The sequence below is a fragment of the Giraffa tippelskirchi genome, chromosome 1 (assembly GCF_054371585.1).
Source record: "Giraffa tippelskirchi isolate mGirTip1 chromosome 1, T2T-mGirTip1v1.2.pri, whole genome shotgun sequence".
Classification (NCBI taxonomy): Eukaryota; Metazoa; Chordata; class Mammalia; order Artiodactyla; family Giraffidae; genus Giraffa; species Giraffa tippelskirchi.
In genome coordinates this window covers 25,470,451-25,490,524 of record NC_137275.1, presented here as the reverse complement: position 1 = coordinate 25,490,524, position 20,074 = coordinate 25,470,451, and the positions used below count along the sequence as shown (strand labels likewise).

At 42.0% G+C, this 20,074-nt stretch overlaps 2 protein-coding genes across 32 annotated transcripts in view; one reads left to right on the top strand and one right to left on the bottom strand.

Annotated features, from left to right (window-relative positions):
• The window catches only part of G3BP2 (G3BP stress granule assembly factor 2), an 87,147-nt gene that overhangs the window by 23,307 nt on the left and 43,766 nt on the right, over positions 1–20,074 (bottom strand). For 4 of the 31 annotated variants that reach the window (XM_081586295.1, XM_081586437.1, XM_081586267.1 and 1 more), the window contains exon 1: positions 14,111–14,248. The exons of 9 other annotated variants lie outside the window; for them this stretch is intronic. The gene's annotated coding sequence lies outside the window, so the exon portion shown is untranslated. Of the gene's footprint in view, positions 1–13,465; positions 13,618–13,669; positions 14,249–20,074 lie in introns of those variants that run through there. 18 more of the 31 variants (XM_081586228.1, XM_081586381.1, XM_081586218.1 and 15 more) reach the window with 7 other exon arrangements.
• Positions 13,298–19,657, top strand: LOC145515399 (uncharacterized). Its single transcript, XM_081515694.1, has 3 exons — positions 13,298–13,712; positions 13,780–14,438; positions 19,462–19,657. Exons 1-3 carry the CDS (start codon positions 13,298–13,300, stop codon positions 19,624–19,626), a joined length of 1,239 nt encoding a protein of 412 aa, XP_081371820.1. The 3' UTR covers positions 19,627–19,657.

Sequence of the window (20,074 nt, the reverse complement as noted above, 5' to 3'; positions counted from 1 at the left end):
ATCTTCAGAAAGTTGTTAGCCTCAAATCACCTTCAAAGAGCAATTATCATCTAACACCTTTTTGCAGAATGTCTAATTCCTCTATAAAGTCCTACTTTCTCCCCAAACACGTGAATATGTGGAGACTGTTGTCACACTGAAATGTACACAGTGTAAAACGTACTCTTCTCCTGTCAGTTAAAAGCAATATCATCCTATTTATTCATCAAGATACCAACCTGATTACATCTGGCTTTCCATACTATTTAACAGAACCTCAACTACCTCAGAGGTCATCCACTAACTCTGCCTACAACTCCTGTGTATCTTCAAACATCTTTTTATTCGTTCCTGTCTTTTCCTTGAATTCTCAAAGTACTTTATCACGCACTCAGTTCAGTTCAGTCACTCAGTCGTGTCCGACTGTGACCCCATGGACTGCAGCACACCAGGCCTCCCTGTCCATCACCAACTCCAGGAGTTTACTCAAACTCACGTCCATTGAGTCAGTGAGGCCACCCAACCATCTCATCCTCTGTCGCCCCCTTCTCCTCCCACCTTCAATCTTTCCCAGCATCAGGTGGCCAAAGTATTGGGAGTTTCAGCTTCAGCATCAGCATCAGGCCTTCCAGGACTGATATCCTTTAGGATGGACTGGTTGGATCTCCTTGCAGTCCAAGGGACTCTCAAGAGTCCTCTCCAACACCACAGTTCAAAAGCATCAATTCTTCGGTGCTCAGCTTTCTTTATAGTCCAACTCTTACATCCATACATGACTACTGGAAAAACAATAGCCTTGACTAGACGGACCTTTGTTGGCCAAGTAATGTTGTCTCTGCTTTTTAATATGCTGTCTAGGGTGGTCATAAGTTTTCTTCAAGTAGCTAACATGCACTCTGCACTCTATTAATCATATTCTGACCTAAATTACTAACAGTGCATCTATCTTAGTCTTCCCCTTCTCTACTCCCCTCTCAAATATTATAATCCAAGTTCTCCCTTAAATATAATTCTCTAGAAAGTCACAATTCTCAAAAATCCAATGACCTCAGTCTTCTACCAGTCTGCATCACCATTGATGCTCACCTGCTCCTAACGCTTCTAGAGTTCTACCATGAGGTAACTCTCCTTTCCATCAAAATGCAAAGTTCTCAAGGTCTGTCTTTTAATGTGGCAATTTCTGATCATCAAACAGCTTCAGCTTCCAGATTTACCTAAATTTGTATGTTGTGTCTGCTAGAACTCAAATTTGACATCTTAACCCCTTGCTAAATACGCACACATGATCTCATAAGTAAACCAATACATACACTCTCCCCTATACAGATAAAGCAGTTTCCTTGTTTCTGTTCATGATGCCACCACCTTTTTTGCTTGAAAGCTCAGTCCTAAGTGACTTTAAAAAGCTTCAAACTGTAAAATCTTGACAACCCAAAAATCTCTTGGGATTTGTCCCATCCTTTCTGTTTCCCACTAAATTCAGAATCTTTCAGTTCTTTCTGAAAAGCCTTCCAAACTGGGACACCCCTTCCAAACTGGTACAGTGGATGGGAATTCGCCTGCCAGTGCAGGCGACGTCCCTGTTCTGAGAGGATTCCACATGCCATGGAGCAACTAGGCCCATGCACCACAGCTATTGAGCCTCTGTGCCTAGAGCAGGTGCTCAGCAGCAAGAGAAGCCACCTCAGTTAGAAGCCTGAGCACAAGGAAGGGCAGCACCTGCTCACTCAAACAGAGAAAGCCCACACAAAGCAACAGAGATCCACCACGACCAAAAATAAAGACATAATTTTTCTAAATTTAATGCCCTCATTAAAAAAAAAAGTCTTCCAAACTACTGTATCATGTGTAGCATTCATTGTACACGTAAAATTCAAACACCTGCATTCAGTTTGAAGTATTATGCCTTCCACAGAAATCCAGGCTGACATACACGGCCCTAACCAACATTTCAAATGTACCTTCCACTACACTTCTCACCTTTCGAAACAAATTCTATGCTCTTGGTGGCTCAGATGGTAAAGAATCCACCTGCAATGCAGGAGACCTGGGTTCAGTCCCTTGGTTGGGAACATCCCCCGGAGATAATGGCAACTCACTTGAGTATTCTTGACTGGAGAAACCCAGGGACAGAGGAGCCTGGCGGGCTACAGTCCATGGGATTGCAACGAGTCAGACACGACTGAGCGAATTAGCAAGAATATGATACCACTTAGCATCTTTCCCTGAACTTGCAATTTTCATACTCTAGGCTACTGTCTTACTTCATTCAACACCAGCTGGATAAATAGGTGGGACAATACAAATTCATTTAATATTTATTAAATACATACTATTTAAGGGCCAGAAACTATGCAAGGAAAAAGAGAAGTGAATATGACAGACTTGATCTGCTGCTCCAAAGAAATTTCAAGTCCAGTGGGAGATAGAATTCCTAAATGCAATTATCTAATGTGATAAATGCTATAGCCCTACCAGAAAGCATGTACCACTTGAATTGGAACAGGAATAGAAATCCGGCATGCAGAAGATGAAGTGAGTATTCCAAGTCAGAGCTATTAATAAAAAAGAAAATATTTAGGGAACAACCATCTCTTCAAAACCATCAACTCTCCCTTGTGGGCTTTTCAAAAACATACTCAAGATGCTATTCCAACCCTACCTGGCTTTCTTAGCTAGGTCCCTCAGGCGGGACTAATCATTCCTTCTTCTAAGTACTACATGTACCAGCTTTGGCCCTTTTATTAACACATTTAGTCCTGGTAATAATGTGTGCATGTGCACAGGCATAACCCTCTCCTGTTTGGAAGCGTCCTTAAGTTAACACTAAAGAAAAGCCTCGCAGTGTTATGCTTCCAGGAGATGCGCAAGACATTCTTTGCAGCATCTACCATTACTTTGTACTTAAGAGGATTTAAAAAAATTATTGAACAAATCTGTGATACTGAAGACTTCTAAAGGGAATTCCCTGGTGGTCCAGTGGTTATGACTTCACGCTTCCACTGCCAGGGGCACTAGTTTCATCCCTGGTCAAGGAACTAAGACTGTGCATGCCACAAAGCACGGCCAAAAAAAATACACTCTTAGGAGAAGAAGCCTACCAAAATACAAAGGTATTTCAATAGGTTATAAAAGTGCTATGAGGGATGTAATGCACATGATAAATGTAAGTTATAACACTGCTCTATGTGATATATGAAAGCTGTTAAGAGAGTAAATCCAAAGAGGTCACATCACAAACTTTTCCCTTCTATTCCTATAATTTCTTATCTGTATGAGGATGGATATTCAAACACTTATTGTGATAATCATTTCATAATGTATGTAAGTCAAATCATCTTGCTGTACACAAACTTATATAGTGCTATGACAGTTGTGTGTTAGTTTCTCAGTTGTGTCCGACTCTTTGCAACCCCATGGACTGTAACTGGCCAGGCTCCTCTGCCCATGGAATTCTCCTGGCAAGAATACTGGACTAGGTAGCCATTCCCTTCTTCAGGGGATCTTCCCCGACCAAGAGATCAAACCTGGGTCTCATACATTGCAAGCATATTATTTACCATCTGATCCTATGTGGGAATGCTAGTGAAAAAATAATTAAGTCATTAATCATGTAATTTCAAACTATTTTGAAAGTCAATCTTTTACACTCTAGTTTTTATTTTTTTCTTTTAGCTGCCCCAGCCCTTAGTTGCAACCCTGGTAGCTCAGCTGGTGAAGAATCCTCCTGCAATGCAGAACCTGGTTCGATCCCTGGGTCAGGAAGTTTCCCTGGAGAAAAGATACACTACCTACACTCAAGTATTTTTCGGCTTCCCTGGTGGCTCAGACAGTAGTAAAGAATTTGCCTGTAATGGAGGAGACCTGGATTTGATCCCTGGTTTGGAAAGATCCCCTGGAGGAGGGCAGAGCAAACCACTCCAGTATTCTTGCCTGGAGAATCCTCATTGACAGAGGTGCCTGGTGGGTTAAGCCCATGCACCACAATTACTGAACCCATGCTCAGCAACCCATGCTCTAGAACCCATGCTCAGCAACAAGAGAAGATACCACAATGAGCAGCCCCCACTTGGTGCATCTAGAGAAAAGTGCAAGACCCGGCAAAGCCAATAAATAAATACTTTTTTTTTAATTGGAAGTTAAAACCATAATGACATAGCACTAAATACCTTTAATAACGCTAACATCAAAATCTAAAAATACTGAGTGCTTGCAAGGATGGGAAAACTTGGTAGGAATTGAAAAAAGGTACAGTCACTTTGGAAAACAGTATGGCAGCTTCTCATAAAAGTAAACATACATGTCTCATATTCCCCAGCAATTCCATTCCTACATATTTACGCAAAAGAAATTAAGCATATGTCTACACAGAGAACTGTATGTTGTTTGTAGCAGCTTTAACACTCAAAACCTGGAAACTAAATGACCATTAGCCAGGTGAATGAATAAACAGTGGTAAATCCAAATAATCAAATACTACTTGACAATAAAAATAATTTACTGATAATATGCAGGTAGCACCAGTGGTAAAGATCTGCCTGCCAATCCAGGAGACCTAAGAGACATGGGTTCCATCGCTGGGTTGGCAACCCATGCTTCTTGCCTGGAAAATCCCACGGACAGAGGAGCCTGGCAGGCTACACTGCATTTAAAGAGTCGCAAAGAGTCATACACAACTAAAGTGACTTAGCTCGCATAAACTGATAAATGCAACAACATAAACAAGTTTCCAAAGTATTACTCAAAGATAAAGTTAATGCTCCCCTTCATGTTATCACTGCCTTCTCCTGGTGAAGGGGCCTGCCTAACTCAATGAAGCTGTAAGCCATGCCGTGTCAGGCCACCCAAGATGGACAGGTCAGAGCAAAGAGTTCTGACAAAACACGGTCCACTGGAGGAAGGAGTGGAAACCCACTGCAGATTTCTTGCCATGAGAAACCCATGAAGAGCATGATTTTGAAGCCCAAAACACAAAGTCTGACACCGTTTCCACTGTTTCACTGTTTCGCCATCTATTTCCCATGAAGTGATGGGACCAGATGCCATGATCTTAGTTTTCTGGATGTTGAGCTTTAAGGCAACTTTTTCACTCTCCTCTTTCACTTTCATCAAGAGACTCTTTAGTTCTTCTTCACTTTCTGCCATAAGGGTGGTGTCATCTGTGTATCCGAGGTTATTGATATTTCTCCCAGCAATCTTGATTCCAGCTTCTGCTTCATCCAGCTCAGCGTTTCTCATGATGTACTCTGCATATAAGTTAAATAAGCAGGGTGACAATATACAGTCTTGACGTACTCCTCCTGATTTGGAACCAGTCTGCTGTTCCATGTCCCGTTCCAGTTCTAACTACTGCTTCTTGACCTGCATACAGATTTCTCAGGGGGCAGATCAGGTGGTCTGGTATTCCCACCTTTTTCAGAATTTTCCACAGTTTGTTGTGACTCTCACAATCAAAGGCTTTGGCATAGTCAATAAAGCAAAAGTAGATGTCTTTCTGGAATTCTCTTGCTTTTTCGATGATCCAGCGGATGTTGGAAATTTGATCTCTCGTTCCTCTGCATTTTCTAAATCCAGTTTGAACATCTGGAAATTCACAGTTCATGTACTGATGAAGCCAGGCTTGGAGAATTTTGAGCATTATTATTGCACAGGAACCTGGAATGTTAGGTCCACAAATCAAGGTAAATTGGATGTGGTCAAGCAAAAGAGGACAGGAGTGAATATCAACATCTCAGGAATCAGTGAACTAAAACGGACGGGAATGCCTAAATTTAATTCAGATGACCATTTTATATACTACTGCGGGAAAAAACCCCTTAAGTAGCCCTCACGGTCAACAAGAGTCTGAAACGCAGTACTTGGGTGCAACATCAAAAACGACAGAATGATCTTGGTTCATTTTCAAGGTAACCATTCAACATCACAGTAATCCAAGTCTATGCCCCAAACAGTGATGTTGAAAAAGCTGAAGTTGATCAGTTCTCTGAAGATCTACAACACCTTCTAGAACCCCCCAAAAAGATGTCCTTTTCATTATACGGGACTGGAATGCAAAAGTAGGATGTCAGGAGGTACAGGAATAACAGGTAAATTTGGGCTTGGAGTACAAAATGAAGCAGGGCAAAGGCTAACAGTTTTGTCCAGTGAACACACTGGTCATAGCAAACACCATTCCCGACAATACAAGAGAAGACTCTACACATGAACATCACCAGATGGTCAATACTGAAATCAGATTGATTATGTTCTTTGCAGCTGAAGATGGAGAAGCTCTGTACAGTCAGTAAAAACAAGACCTGGAGCAAACTGAGGCTCACTCAGATCATAAGCCCCTTATTCCAAAATTCAGACATAAATTAAAGAAACTAGGAAAAACCACTAGGCATTCAGGTATGATCTAAGTCAAATCACTTATAAATATACAACAGAGGTGACAAGTAGATTCAAGGGATTAGATTTGGTAGACAGAGTGTCTGAAAGTAAGGATGGAGGTTCATGACACTGTACAAGAGGCAGTGGCCAAAACCATCCAAAGGAAAAAGAAATGCAAGAAGGCAAAGTGGTTGTCTGAGGAGGCTTTACAAATAGCTAAGGAAAAAAGAGAAGGGAAAGGCAAGGGAGAAGTGAAAGATATACCCAACTGAATGCAGAGTTCCAAAGAATAGCAAGGAGAGATAAGAAGGCCTTCTTATGTGAACAACGCAAAGAAAGAGAGCAAAACAACAGAATGGGAAAGAAGCTAGACTTCTTTCAGTATGGGAAGCTAGGTTTCAACAGTATATGAACTGAGAATTTCCAGATGTACAAGCTGGATTTAGAAAAGGCAGAGGAACCAGAGATCAAATTGCCAACATCTGTTGGATCATAGAAGCAGCAAGAGAATTCCAGAAAAATATCTACTTCTGCTTCATTGACTATGCTAAAGCCTTTGACTGTGTGAATTACAACAAACTGTGGAAAATTCTTCAAGAGACAGGAATACCAAACCACCTGATCTGCCTCCTGAGAAACCTGTATGCAGATCAAGAACAAGAGGTAGAAACGGACATGGAGCAACGGGCTGGTTCAAAACTGGGAAAGTACATCAAGGCTGTATATTGTCACCCTGCTTTTTTAACTTCTATGAAGAGTACATCATGTGAAATGCCCTTGTCAATCAAGATTGCTGGGAGAAATATAAACAACTTCATATATGCTGATGATACCACTCTAATGGTAGAAAGTGAAGAGAAACTAAAGAGCCTCTTGATGAAGGTGAAAAGAGGAGAGCGAAAAAGCCGGCTTAAAACTCAACATTCAAAAAAACGAAGATCATGGCATCCGGTCCCATCACTTCATTCCAAATAGATGGGGGAAACAATGAACACTGACAGACTTTATTTTCTTGGGCTCCAAAATCACTGCAGACGGTAACTGCAGCCATGAAATTAAAAGATGCTTGTTCCTTGGAAGAAAGGCTATGACAAGCCTAGACAGTGTATTAAAAAGCACAGACATTACTTTGTTGGCAAAGTTCCGTATAGTCAAAGCTATGGTTTTTCCAGTAGTCATGTGCGGATGTGAGAGCTGGACAATAAAAAAGACTGAGTGCTGAAGAATTGATGCCTTTGAACTGTTGTGCTGGAGAGGACTCTTGAGAGTCCTGTGGACTGCAAGGAGATCCAACCAGTCCATCCTTGAGGAAATCAACCCTGAATATTCATTGGAAGGACTGATGCGGAAGCTGAGGTTCCAATACTTTGGCCACCTGATGTGAAGAGCAGACTCACTGGAAAAGACCTTGATGCTGGGAAAGATTGAAGGCAGGAGGAGAAGGGGACGACAGAGGACAAGATGGTTGGATCACATCACCAACTCAATGGACATAGTTTGAGCCAACTCTGGGAAACAAGGACAGGGAAGCCTGGTGTGTAGTCCATGGGGGTCACAAAGAGTCGGACACAACTGAGCCACTGAATAACAACAAGAAAAGATCTCTCCAGGAAAATCAGAGATACCAAGGGAACATTTCATGCAAGAATGGGCACGATAAAGGACAGAAATGGTAATGACCCAACAGAACCAGAAGAGATTAAGAAGAGGTGGCAAGACTACACAGAAGGACTATACAAAAAGGTCTTAATGACTCTGATAACCACAATGGTGTGATCAATCACCTAGAGCCAGACATCCTGGGCTGTAAGTCAAGTGGGCCTTAGGAAGCATCACTACAAACAAAGGTAGTGGTGACGACAGAATTCCAGTTGAGGTATTTCAAATCCTAAAAGATGATGCTGTGAAAGTGCTGCACTCAATATGTCAGCAAATTGGGAAAACTCAGCAGTGGCCACAGGACTAGAAAAAGTCAGTTTTCATTCCAATCCCAAAGAAAGGCAATGCCAAAGATGTTCAAACTACAACACAATCGCAGTCGTTTCACATGCTAGCAACGTAATGCTCAAAATCCTTCAAGCTAGGCTTCAAGAGCACATGAACCGAGAACTTAAAGACGTACAAGCTAGATTTAGAAAAGGCAGAGAGGAACCCGAGATCAAATTGCCAACATTTCGTTGGATCATAGAAAGAAGCAAGAGAATTCCGGAAAAGCATCCACTTCTGCTTCATAGAGTACGAGAAAGCCTTTGACTGTGTGGATCATAGCAAACTGTGGAAAATTCTTTCAGAGATAGGAGTACCGGATCGCCTTACCAGTCTCCTGAGGAACCTGTATGCAGGTCAAGAAGTAAGTTATTAATAGAACTGGACATGGAACAACAGACTGGTTCAAAATTGGGAAAGGAACACAAAGCTGTATACTGTCACTCTGCTTATTTAATTTATATACAGGGGACATAATGTGATATACCGGTATAGATGAATCACAAGCTGGAATCAAGAATGCTGGGAGAAATAGTAAATTCTAGAATGCTACAAATCCCATCTTTGGGGGGGGATAATACAAAAAGAAGTATACAAGATAAAAAGTGTTGTGGGTCTAGGGGGGGAAAAAATGCATGTCAATTCATACCACCACTGGTAAACTATTTGAGTATTAAAAAGAGTATAATTAATTTTGTAATTTTAAAAAACACTTTAAAATTTTCACTTGGTTTTTGATAACCATAACAGATATATATTATTGGTTAGAAAACATGGCTCTAAAATAAAGATTGAAAGTGTGAAAATTAATTTAGCACTACTAGCAGGGCAAAAATAATCTGACACAATGGCAGTCCACTCCAGTACTCTTGCCTGGAAAATCCCATGGACGGAGGAGCCTGGTAGGCTGTAGTCCATGGGGTCGCACAGAGTCAGACATGACTGAGTGACTTCACTTTCACTTTTCACTTTCATGCATTGGAGAAGGAAATGGCAACCCACTCCAGTGTTCTTGCCTGGAGAATCCCAGGGACGGGGGAGCTTATGGGGTCACACAGAGTCTGACACGACTGAAGTGACTTAGCAGCAGCAGCATGCCTACATTAGTGACAATTTACCGTTCAAGTCTTGAGTGTGCTTAAATACTACCAACTAATAGAAGATAAAGTTGAGTAGGTGGAGGGGAACAGACTAGTAAAGCTATATCATGCTGAATTTAAAATGAGCACCTACAAAGATAAACAAAAAGAAGAAACTTATTGCCTAGATCCAAAGGTACAGTGGAATTTTGTTGTTTCCAAGAGGTAATTTTAAAAACATCTGGCGTGACTTAACAGCAGCAGCAGCATGCTTACTTGATATAGTACTATTTTTTTCTGATAACCTAATGTTAAATTAATGATCTTGAAAACAAAAATGTAATAATACACTGAACCCCAACTGTGAAACATCAGTTCATATGCAGTCATTAAAATATTGTCAAAGGCTAAAACCACAGGGGGAAAATAATGAAATATAAAATTTGCAACTAAAGTATGATTTCAATAACATGAAGAGCAATGTATGCACTTGGACAAGAAAATGAAATTAATTCTTTAGATCTACTACTGCAAAATAATGATCAGTGCAGAATATAATACAAAAGATAAGGTTATCCAAGTGAAATACTTCTGTGTTCCTTTAATCCTTTTTAATCTTAGGGATCTCCGAAATGGCACCTCCGCTCTCCACTCAGTAATAAAATGGCTTTATCTACACATGAGCATAAAATCGAACTATACTAAACTGCTAAACACCTAGCTGCACCTCAACCATATATAAGTATCAAAGTGAGTGAGTGTTAGTTGCTCAGTCGTGCCTGACACTTTGCAACCCAATGGACTGTGGCCCACCAGGCTCCCCTGTCCATGGGGATTCTCCAGGCAAGAATACTGGAGTGGATAGCCATTCCCTTCTCCAGGGGATCTTCCAAACCATGGTCTCCATATTGCAGGCAGATTCTTTTATGTCTGAATCACCTGGAAAGCCCCATAAGCATCAAAATGCAGAGTCAAAAATTCACTCTTCAAAGAGCCTGGAATATTCTGACCACCACCTATAACGAGTGCAGGATCTTTGGCTCAAACAGTTGGGGATGGGGAATTTCAGTTATTGCAAGCCAATTACATGAAATTCCATCACAATTTGGTGCTTATTTTAATACTCAGGAAAAAAACGTCCAAAATAAAAACTGCTAAAAGGTTGAGACCCCGTGTTGTCTTGTTTTTTAAAAAAGTCAAGAAGCCAAAAGAGGACAACATTTTGGAAAACAGAAAAAATTCTACAAAAATTTTTCAGTATTGTGAAGTTAGAGGTAGTACTCTATCTTGCTTTTTATTAAAAAAAAGTAAGATCCTAGAAGTAGGATGCAGTTCTCTTATCAGAATCTATGTTACCAAAGGCTATGTCTATGCTAGGGCAGAACCTATCTCTACTAGAGCCCTCACTCCTGGCTGGCTCACACAAGTCAGGCCCAGGTCCGTTGTCACTGAAGCATGGGCTGTAATACCCATTCTTAACAGCTAACCCTATATTAAAATTGAAACCTTTGGAACTACCAAAGGGTCTCTTGTTTAAAATGACTTTACCAATCAAAACAGCAATGCTTATCTATTGAAAAGCAGCAACCTTCAACTTGTTGTGGCACACCATGGAATGAAAGCATCACAAACAAGATCTAAGCACCAGTCACAGAAATAAGAGATAGTTATGGATTAAGCCTTTTCTTTCCTAGGGCCCCAAAGGTAAGGAGGTGAGTTTTTAAGTTCAGAAGGTATTAAAAGTGACCAAACATTAAAGAAGTGGAAATGCTGCCCCACAAAAATTAGTGTGTATTTATATTATGCTTTAAGGTAACCTTAAACAAGTAACCTATACATCCTTTTACCTCCTTGATAGAGACAGGATAATAGCTTCATTTACAGAAAAGGAAGCCACAATGTTAAGAGCCTAAGGAAAGGAGTTCAAAGTCCCTCAGTTATAAGAGAGAGCATTTGAAATCAGGTCTCCTCCCTCCGACAGTGATGTTTTCATTGTATCTGTTTAAGAACAACCACTTTTAAAGACCATCCAGGGATGCAAGAATATTAAAAAAAAAAATTAAAGTCCAACTGTAAGCTTATTTGATACTGTAGGGAGAAGTTAAAAGACAGAAGACAGTAACATAAAAGGAACTTCACAACAGTCATCCCAACATACCTCCAGTATCAACATAGGGTAAAATATCTAGAATTTAAAACATAAAAATAAGCTGGAGGACAGTCATCAAGAAACTGATTACATTGCTGCTGAAGCCAGTCCAGAGTTCCAGGAGATGGAACTTGTTTGTTCTGTCATCTTTTAAATGTTTCCCAGTGGAGAGAATCATGTCTGTCAATTAAATTATACTGAATTTAACAGGAACAACCCTCTAGTTTGTAATTATCAAAACCAGCCTTGAAAAGGGGTCATTCCTCACCTCCATACCACTCAGTATAAAATATGTGGGGAAAAGTCTTATTTAAAGCAATCAAGGAAAGAATTTTCAATCCTGATAATGGGCAATCAACAGCAATAATTCTTCAGACAAGGAAACTGTTAACCTAAAGACACTACTGGTATTTACATATTTTCAGTAAATGATAGGGATATTTTCATTAAGTGAACTGTGGATAATGAAAATAACCTACTACCAACAGTGCCAATACTATTCAAACTCAAGAGCTGTCTGGTAGCAATTCTCCTCACTTACTAACTACTCACTCACTCGACTACCAAATTAAAGACATTTACTTATCCTTCCATTTTTGATCCCTATCCACCCCACAAGCATTCTGGTTCTTTCCTCTTGCTACTTATTGACAAATATTTCAACCCATGAATATTCAACAACTTGAACTATAACAGCTCCTAAATAGTAAGCAATCCATTTGAGGTCCTTATCCTCCCTTCAATTCCTTGCTAACTTTTCAGAATTAAACAGCCTCAAGAGATGAAATCATAACACATGTTTACCTATAGTTAATCCTAAATATTTATCGGGAAAATAATATCACCAAAGAAACGACAAATTTCAGTTTAAAGGAATCATACCATCTATTTTCTGAGACCAGGAATTTTGGACATCAAAAGGACCACTGGATACTAACAGGGCCAAATGTTTACTCTGAAACTTTGTTCACATGCCTAAGGCTGTATTAACTGCCAAATATGGAGCTAGACAAGGAATTCCCATTTTCTTCCGCTCTAATATAGGAGGCTCCCCAAACTGCAGTTAATGTTTCACGGATCCAGGTACATGCAATGCTAACATTTTAAAGACTAGCACGAGGTACTAAAACCGGTATTTCGACACAAGATATTATCACAACAATCATATGGGGGGCAAGACGGAATAACTTTGCTATTATTCCAGCTTCGGTGCACGTGTGTGGTTTTGTTTTTGTTTGATTTTTAAGACAGCAAAGGCATGGGCCCTCCAAAAAAAAAAAAAATTCTGTTAAGAAATTAGGCATACCTTGGAGGGAAAAAAAATTGATCTATGCGGAAAATTGTAGCTGCAATCTACACTCGCCCCAAAGCGGCACAGGGCCATCTTAAGAATTCTGCAGGTAAAATTCGATCAGATTCAACTACCAAAATTAACACAACCTAGGGACGCTATGTTTCTCCCCTTGACTATCCTTCCCACTCTCCCCAAGAAAGAGATGGGAGAAAAGAAATAAACCCCCTCCCCAGAGCACGCAAACATCTCTTCTATTCCTGAGTCAGTAAGAGATCCCCTGCATAAAAGGGCATGGAGAAGGAGCACGTTATATATAGCCCGGGTTTCAGAACTCGTTCGGGATAAAACCGAGGGGGGTCAGAGACCGCGGAACACCAGGTACTGGGTAAGCAAAGCAGCGGCTGCCTTCAGACCCGGATTCTGTTTCCGTGCAGAGAAATGGTGCCCGGAGGCCGCTACTTTCGCATCTGCGTCGCTTCTGCCTCCGCCGACATAGCCTCTTTTCCCCTCCCCCACGGGCGGGGCGGCAGCGGCGGCCTCCCCGTTCCCGGGGAACCGGGAATAAGAGCCGCAAGAGTCGGGGACGAGAGTGGGGGTGTTCCGCACCGGAAAACATCCTCTCCGGCAAGCCCACTCCCCCACGTCCCGTCCGAAGCCTCCATCAGCGCGCCTTTGGGAGCCGCTGCGTCCTCTTACCCAGCTCGCCACCTCATCCCCAACCAACCCCGGCCCCACCTGTGCCCTCGGAGCCCTCCGTCCGCACTACGCGCGCCGGTCACCTCCCTGCCCACGCGGCCTCCCATCCCTCACCTGAGAGGAAAGGCTCGGCTTCTCTCACGCACACACCAGCAGCGTAGGCAGCCGGCAAGAACAATGTCTCTCTCGGCCGCAACACCTCCGACACCGGGGCTCACGCACAGAACGGTTGCCGCGAGCCGCGGCGCGCGACGGGAATGTCCCCTTCCGACCACCACACCGAGCGCCCTTCCCGGCCCCCGTACACACCTCCAACCAACAGCGGCGGCGGGTACGTCGCGCGGAGGTCAGCGAGAGAGTCGCCGAGGACCGGCTGCAGCGGGTTCTTCTCACTCGCCGCCCCCTCCCTCCGACAAATCTCAAGCCTAGGAAGCCAGAGAGCCGAGAGCTGGTTCCCCTCACAACCACCTCTTCATGGGCGCCAGGCGCTGCGGCGAGCAACAAGGAACACGAACGTCCCGCCCCCTTTGCCACCGCCCCCTCTTATTGTTTTACCCCTGCCGAAAGGGCTAGGGAACCCCCCAGCACGGTTTCAGCCAATCACGCATCTCCTCCGCGAGCTGGACCCAACCTTCTCGCGTCCCTCTGCGGAGCACGCGCAGAACGCCGCCGCGCTCACGTACTCTCGCGCCCGGAAAGCCGGGGAACCGGAACCGGCCTGAAGCCGGGGCGAGAGTCCGCTGATATGACGTCACAAGGAAGCTGCCTTTCTCCGGCCCAAGGCTCGGGCCTCGTCGCCCTTCGAGATCGCGGCGTAACAGGAGCCGGGTGGCTGCAGCGCTGTGCCTTTTGCGCTGTGCCCTTTTGGGGACTGATTTTTCTGGTCCGTTTATATTATTAATGTTAAGGGGGGAGAAAACGTAGTGATTCTTCTTTCTGAACTAGGTATCTGCAGGTTGTTGCTCTAGACGAGCGTAAAACGCAGTCAGTGGCTTTAGCTGCTTGCACCGTAAGCTCAGCCTAGGAAATGGAGGTTTATAAGCTCCCCCGAGAAGAGCTGCTGCTGCTGCTAAGTCGCTTCAGTCGTGTCCGACTCTGTGCGACCCCACAGACGGCAGCCCACCAGGCTCCGCCGTCCCTGGGATTGTCCAGGCAAGAACGCTGGAGTGGGTTGCCATTTCCTTCTCCAATGCATGAAAGTGAAAGTGAAGTCGCTCAGTCGAGTCTGACTCTTAGCGACCCCATGGATTGCAGCCTACCAGGCTCCTCCGTCCATGGGATTTTCCAGGCAAGAGTACTGGAGTGGGTTGCCATTGCCTTCTCCTACCGAGAAGGGCACATCCGTTCAAACAGGTTTAACGCAACATATATTATAGGGCCTACTGCATTCTAGGTACTGGGATGTAGAAAAAATACGACGCCTCCACAGAGGGGGAAAAAAAATTCTATTTCTTTGTGTGCCTGTTCAGTGTTCAGGCGTTGCTAAATACATGCTAAGCATTTTATATGCCAGAGCAGCTAAAAGGGTGAAATCCCAGGAGATACCAGGATTACAGCCTTGTCCTAGATCTAGGCCCAGCCTTGGCCCCGGGGGCATAGCTGAGAAAACACTAGACACTGACTCTCATGACCTTGATTCATGGAAAAAGTCAAATCTGCTTACAGTCAAGGAAGCCACTTTGCACCTTAGTTCTGGCAATGTTGCTCAGAGACTATCAAGACAGCTGAGGAATTTTGGAAAGGAGGAGCTGAGGAAATGGTGAAAGAAATAAAATGCAATTAGGAAATGCCCATATACCAGACAAAATGTAGGCATACACATTTCAGCAGTTTTCTTCACAATCTTATTAAAGCAATTTAAAGGTTTTTTTCACGTGTGAAAACAGGTTTATGGGGGCAGTGCCAACATTTGAACCTCCAAAATCTACACTTTTAGGTTGCTTAATCATTTTGTTATATGCAAAATATATGGGCTGTCACTTTTATGAAGTGAACTTTGACATGTTTTTGCTTAAAGTAGCATAATACATTAAATGCAGATTGCCCTTTATATCTAATACTTAGGTATCAGCCACTCATCTACTTTAATTGTTTAATCCTCACAATAACACTATAAAGTAGTTACTATTTTTATGCCCATTTAACACATGAAGAAACTGAGGCTTAGAGAGGTCAAGTAACTTGCCCAAGGTCATAACAGCTGCTACGCCAGTGGAGCTGGGATTCAAACACAAGCAGTCTCCCTTCTATGTACACTCTGTGGCATGCTCTTTACCACAAGCTATTAAATACTCTCATTGTGTTAATTGTACCAACCTATTTTTTTTTTAATTAGTTCAACCTTTCTATTGATTGACATTTCTGTTTCCAGTTTGAAGCTCTTATGCACAATACTGTTATTCTTCATGTGCTCAGTTGCCAAGTTGTTTCCAACTCTGCAATCCCAAGGGCTGTAGCCCGCCAGGCTTCTCTGTCCATGGGACTTCCCAGGCAAGAATGCTGGAATGGGTTGCCATTTCCTTCCCCAGGGGATCTTCCCCATCCAGGGATCAAACGTGTATCACCTGCATTGGCAGGCGGATTCTTTACCACTGAGCATCCTGAGAAGCTGTGATTTTTCACCAGGTACAAAAATTTCTTTAGCTCTGTGATTCTCAGAAACATGCATCAGAATCACCTAGAGAGCTTGTTAAAACACACAACGCTGGGTCCCATTCCCAGGGTTTCTAATTCAGCAAGTCTGTGTTGAGGCCTGAAAATCTGAATTTAAAACAAGTTCCCAGGCACTGCTTGCTGCTCTAGGAACCACACTTTAAAAACCACTGATCCATGGGAGGGAGGTTCAAGAGGGAGGGGACATATGTATACCTATGGCTGACTCATGTTGAGGTTTGACAGAAAACAAAATTCTGTAAAGCAATTATCCTTCAATTAAAAAATAAATTTTTAAAGAAATAGAAGAGTAAAGACAAACTAAAAAAAAAAAACCCACACCATGGGTGGGCAAACATACACTGTTAGGGGCCAGACAATAAATGTTTCAGGTTTGGAAGCCATAAATGTTCTCTGTTACATATCCAACCTCATCCGCATTCTAAAATACTCTGAAAATGTTAAAGAAATATTCTTAGCTCTGTCCATGCATGCTCAGTCATGTTTCTTTGCGACCCCATGGACTGTAGCCCTCAAGGCTTCTCTGTCCATAGAATTTTCCAGACAAGAATACTGGAGTGGGTCGCTATTTCATACTCTAGGGGATCTTCCTGACCCAGGGATCGAACCTGAGTCTCCTGCATTGGCAAGTGGATTCTTTACCACTGCGCCACCTGGAAAACCCATTCTGAGCTCTTGGGCTGTGTAAAAACAGGCCTCAGACAAACCTTGCTCAAAGGTTTAGTGTATCAGTAGGTGGAGTTATTGGGAAAAATGATTCCACTATCTTGAACTTTTATTGAAATGCCTGAAACTGCTTTCCTAAAAAGTTATTTTTACTTCCTAAATGTCTCTCAAGACTGTGACCTTTGAATACCTCTCCGTACTTAGAGCTGCTGCCTGGATTCAGGCCCCTTTCATCTTTGCAGAATGATTGCAACAACCTCCTAAGTAATCTCCCTGTCCTACAGAAATAACCTCCATGAAATAACTCACTCCTCTGCAGGCAATATGGCAAGGAGACAAGTATAAATGTATTCATTCAATGGCTCAAGTCAAAAACTTTTAAGTCATTCTGGATTCTGTTTTTCTTACACCACACAGCTGCTGCTGCTGCTGCTGCTAAGTCGCTTCAGTCGTGTCCGACTCTGTGCGACCCCATAGACGGCAGCCCACCAGGACACACCACACAGCAAATCACAGTAAATTTCTGTTCCCTCTACCTTCAACATTTTTCAAGATTAAAACACTTCTTACTACTATTACTGCTATTTGCGTAGTTCATACCACCATCATCTACTGCAGCAACCTTTTATTTAGTCTTGATGTACTGCTCTTATTTAACTCTAGTTTAGCCCATAGCAACCAGATCCTTTACAGCTCTAAATCAGATAATATGCTCAAAACTCTCCAAAGGCAGCACAATAAAATCCCAAGTCCTTACCATGCAAGGTGTCCCTATTTGAATCCTCACTTATTACTTCCATGTCTTTTCTTACTACTTTTTCTCTCATACACCGCAGTCCTTCCTTTGGCACTTCATGTTCCCACCCCAGTGTGGGTCTTGGATGTGAACCTTCATCAAAATTCTGTGAAAAATCAAAATAAACTGCATCTACTGATTTCCCAGGATACACCGAAATACTTCACTCAGACATTCTAAAAAATAAACTAGGCATGATTTTCCCTTACACAAACTACCCTTCATAGAATTTCAATTAACCTTATACTGCTTAAACAGTCTACTAGCTTGTCTAAACAGTATTTTGTGGCTATTTTGTACTCTATAGTCTACATTTCCTATGTTTTCTTCTAGGTTATTTTTTTACAAATAGTTTATCAAATGGTAACCTACACATTGTCTGGCAGAGTGTCCACTCAGTAATAGCCTATAGGGTTCATTCATTAATTTCACAATACATTCATTCAGTGGCCACTATTCAGTGCTATCAAAGCAAAGCACTAGGCTCAAGATGAGGCAAAAATAAGCATATTGTCTTCAGGAAATTGGAGGGGGGTGGAGAGAAAGCGGCGAGAGGAGAAAAGAGAAAAACAAAAAGACGGAAAGACAGGAAAAGAGGCAGAGGGAGAGTCAGAGAAAAACAGGAGGGAGGGAGGCAGTGACAACACTGTTCTGTTAAGTGACATTACACTAGGGATATTGAATAGCAATGTGTACTTCACCTTCATAACCTTCATTGCATTTTTGCATTTATAATTTATTATCTGATATTTTTCCTCTCTTACACATACACCTTGAAGTTCCACAAAGAGATACTCCTATTTGCTTCTCCAGTCCAGCACTTCGTACTGGTCCACTGAAAGTGCTCCCTAAATTGCTCCATAAAGTAGCTGACAAAGCCTTGTGGGAGCAGAGAAGAGAGAGCACCACAGTCTTCCTCTTGGGCTTCTAGTAGTTTTTATATTTTTGCCCTAACTTCTAAAACAGTATATGATTTTTATTCTTTCTTGATGAATAATAATAGTTTTTAGACTGCGGATTTTCCCTTGCCTGTAATTTAGGCAACATCCCAGAGGTTTTATTCATTACTATTATATTCTAAATGTAGAAATATATATTTCTATTCTAAATATATAAATATATTCTAAATGAGCTTCCTTGGTGGCTCAGTTGGTAAAGAATCTGCTTGCAATGCTGGAGACCCAGGTTCGATCCCTGGGTCAGGAAGATCCCCTGGAGAAGGGAATGGCTACCCACTCCAGTATTCTTGCCTGGGAAATCCTATGGACAGAGGAGCCTGGTGGACCACAGTCCATGGAGTCACAAAGAGTTGGACATGACTGAGCAACTAACACGTATTCTAAATTGTTTGGAAGTATAGTATCTCTTCTTTGATTCAGTTCTGATTTAGAGAGAGTTGAGATTGTCTAAGTGGTTTGGATTTTTAAACACTTTATTTTTACTTGCTTTAGTGCTTATAGTTTGTGAGTGTAGCGTGTACATTTCTGTGCTTTGTAGAATTTGTTATTTTCCTTTGTGGTCTAATATAGGGACAAGTTTTATAAGTTGTCTATAAAAGTCTAGTTCTATTGAAATCTTTTTACTGTCTTAATTTCTTTTCATCTTTCTAATAGTTTTTACATTTTTAACTTTTTATTTTGAAATAATTTCATAGATCTGAAAATTTGCAAAAATAATAAATGGATACCCGTCACCCACCTTCCTCAAATGTTAGTATTTACTGCATTTGCATTCTCATTCTCATTCATTCTCTTTGGCTTGTCTCCTATAGGCTGTCAATTCCCTGAGGACACATTTCAATTGTTCCTGCCTCATCCTGTGCATACATAGTACTGTGCTTACACCCTGGCACTCAGTGGTGGCTCCTGAAGGACCAAATCAGGAATATCAAAAAAACCTGCAAGTGGTTATTATGGATACTCTATCAGACAATTGATTGTCATGTGACCTCCATCCATAAAAAAGCATCTAGAAGAAGTTCTAGTTGAAATTTCCTTTGGACATGCTTTACCCTAAACACTTTAGTGTTACCTCTTAAAAGACTAGGACATTTCCTTCTATATCTGCAATACAGTTATCGAAATCAGGAATTAACATTTATACACTACTATAATCTGAATGAGTGAGTGATAGTCGCTCAGTCATGTCTGACTCTTTACGACCCCACAGTCTGTAGCCTGTCAGTCTCCTCTGTCCACGGAATTCTCCAGCCAAGAATACTGGAGTGGGTTGCCATTTCCTTCTCCAGAGGATCTTTCCGACCCAGGGATCGAACATGGGTCTCCTACATTGCAGGCAGATTCTTTACCATCTGAGCTACCAGGAAAGCCTATAATTTATAGACATTCAGATTTCACCAACTGTCTGACTAATATCAAAAGGAA

Bases quoted from the DNA above. Each gene is read 5' to 3' on its own strand.
- LOC145515399 (XM_081515694.1), top strand. From the start codon at position 13,298: ATGGTGCCCGGAGGCCGCTACTTTCGCATCTGCGTCGCTTCTGCCTCC. The intron at 13,713-13,779 runs GTAGGCAGCCGG...GCTCACGCACAG, and splicing joins CTCACGCACACACCAGCAGC to AACGGTTGCCGCGAGCCGCG. The intron at 14,439-19,461 runs GTCCGTTTATAT...TGTCTCCTATAG, and splicing joins TTTGGGGACTGATTTTTCTG to GCTGTCAATTCCCTGAGGAC.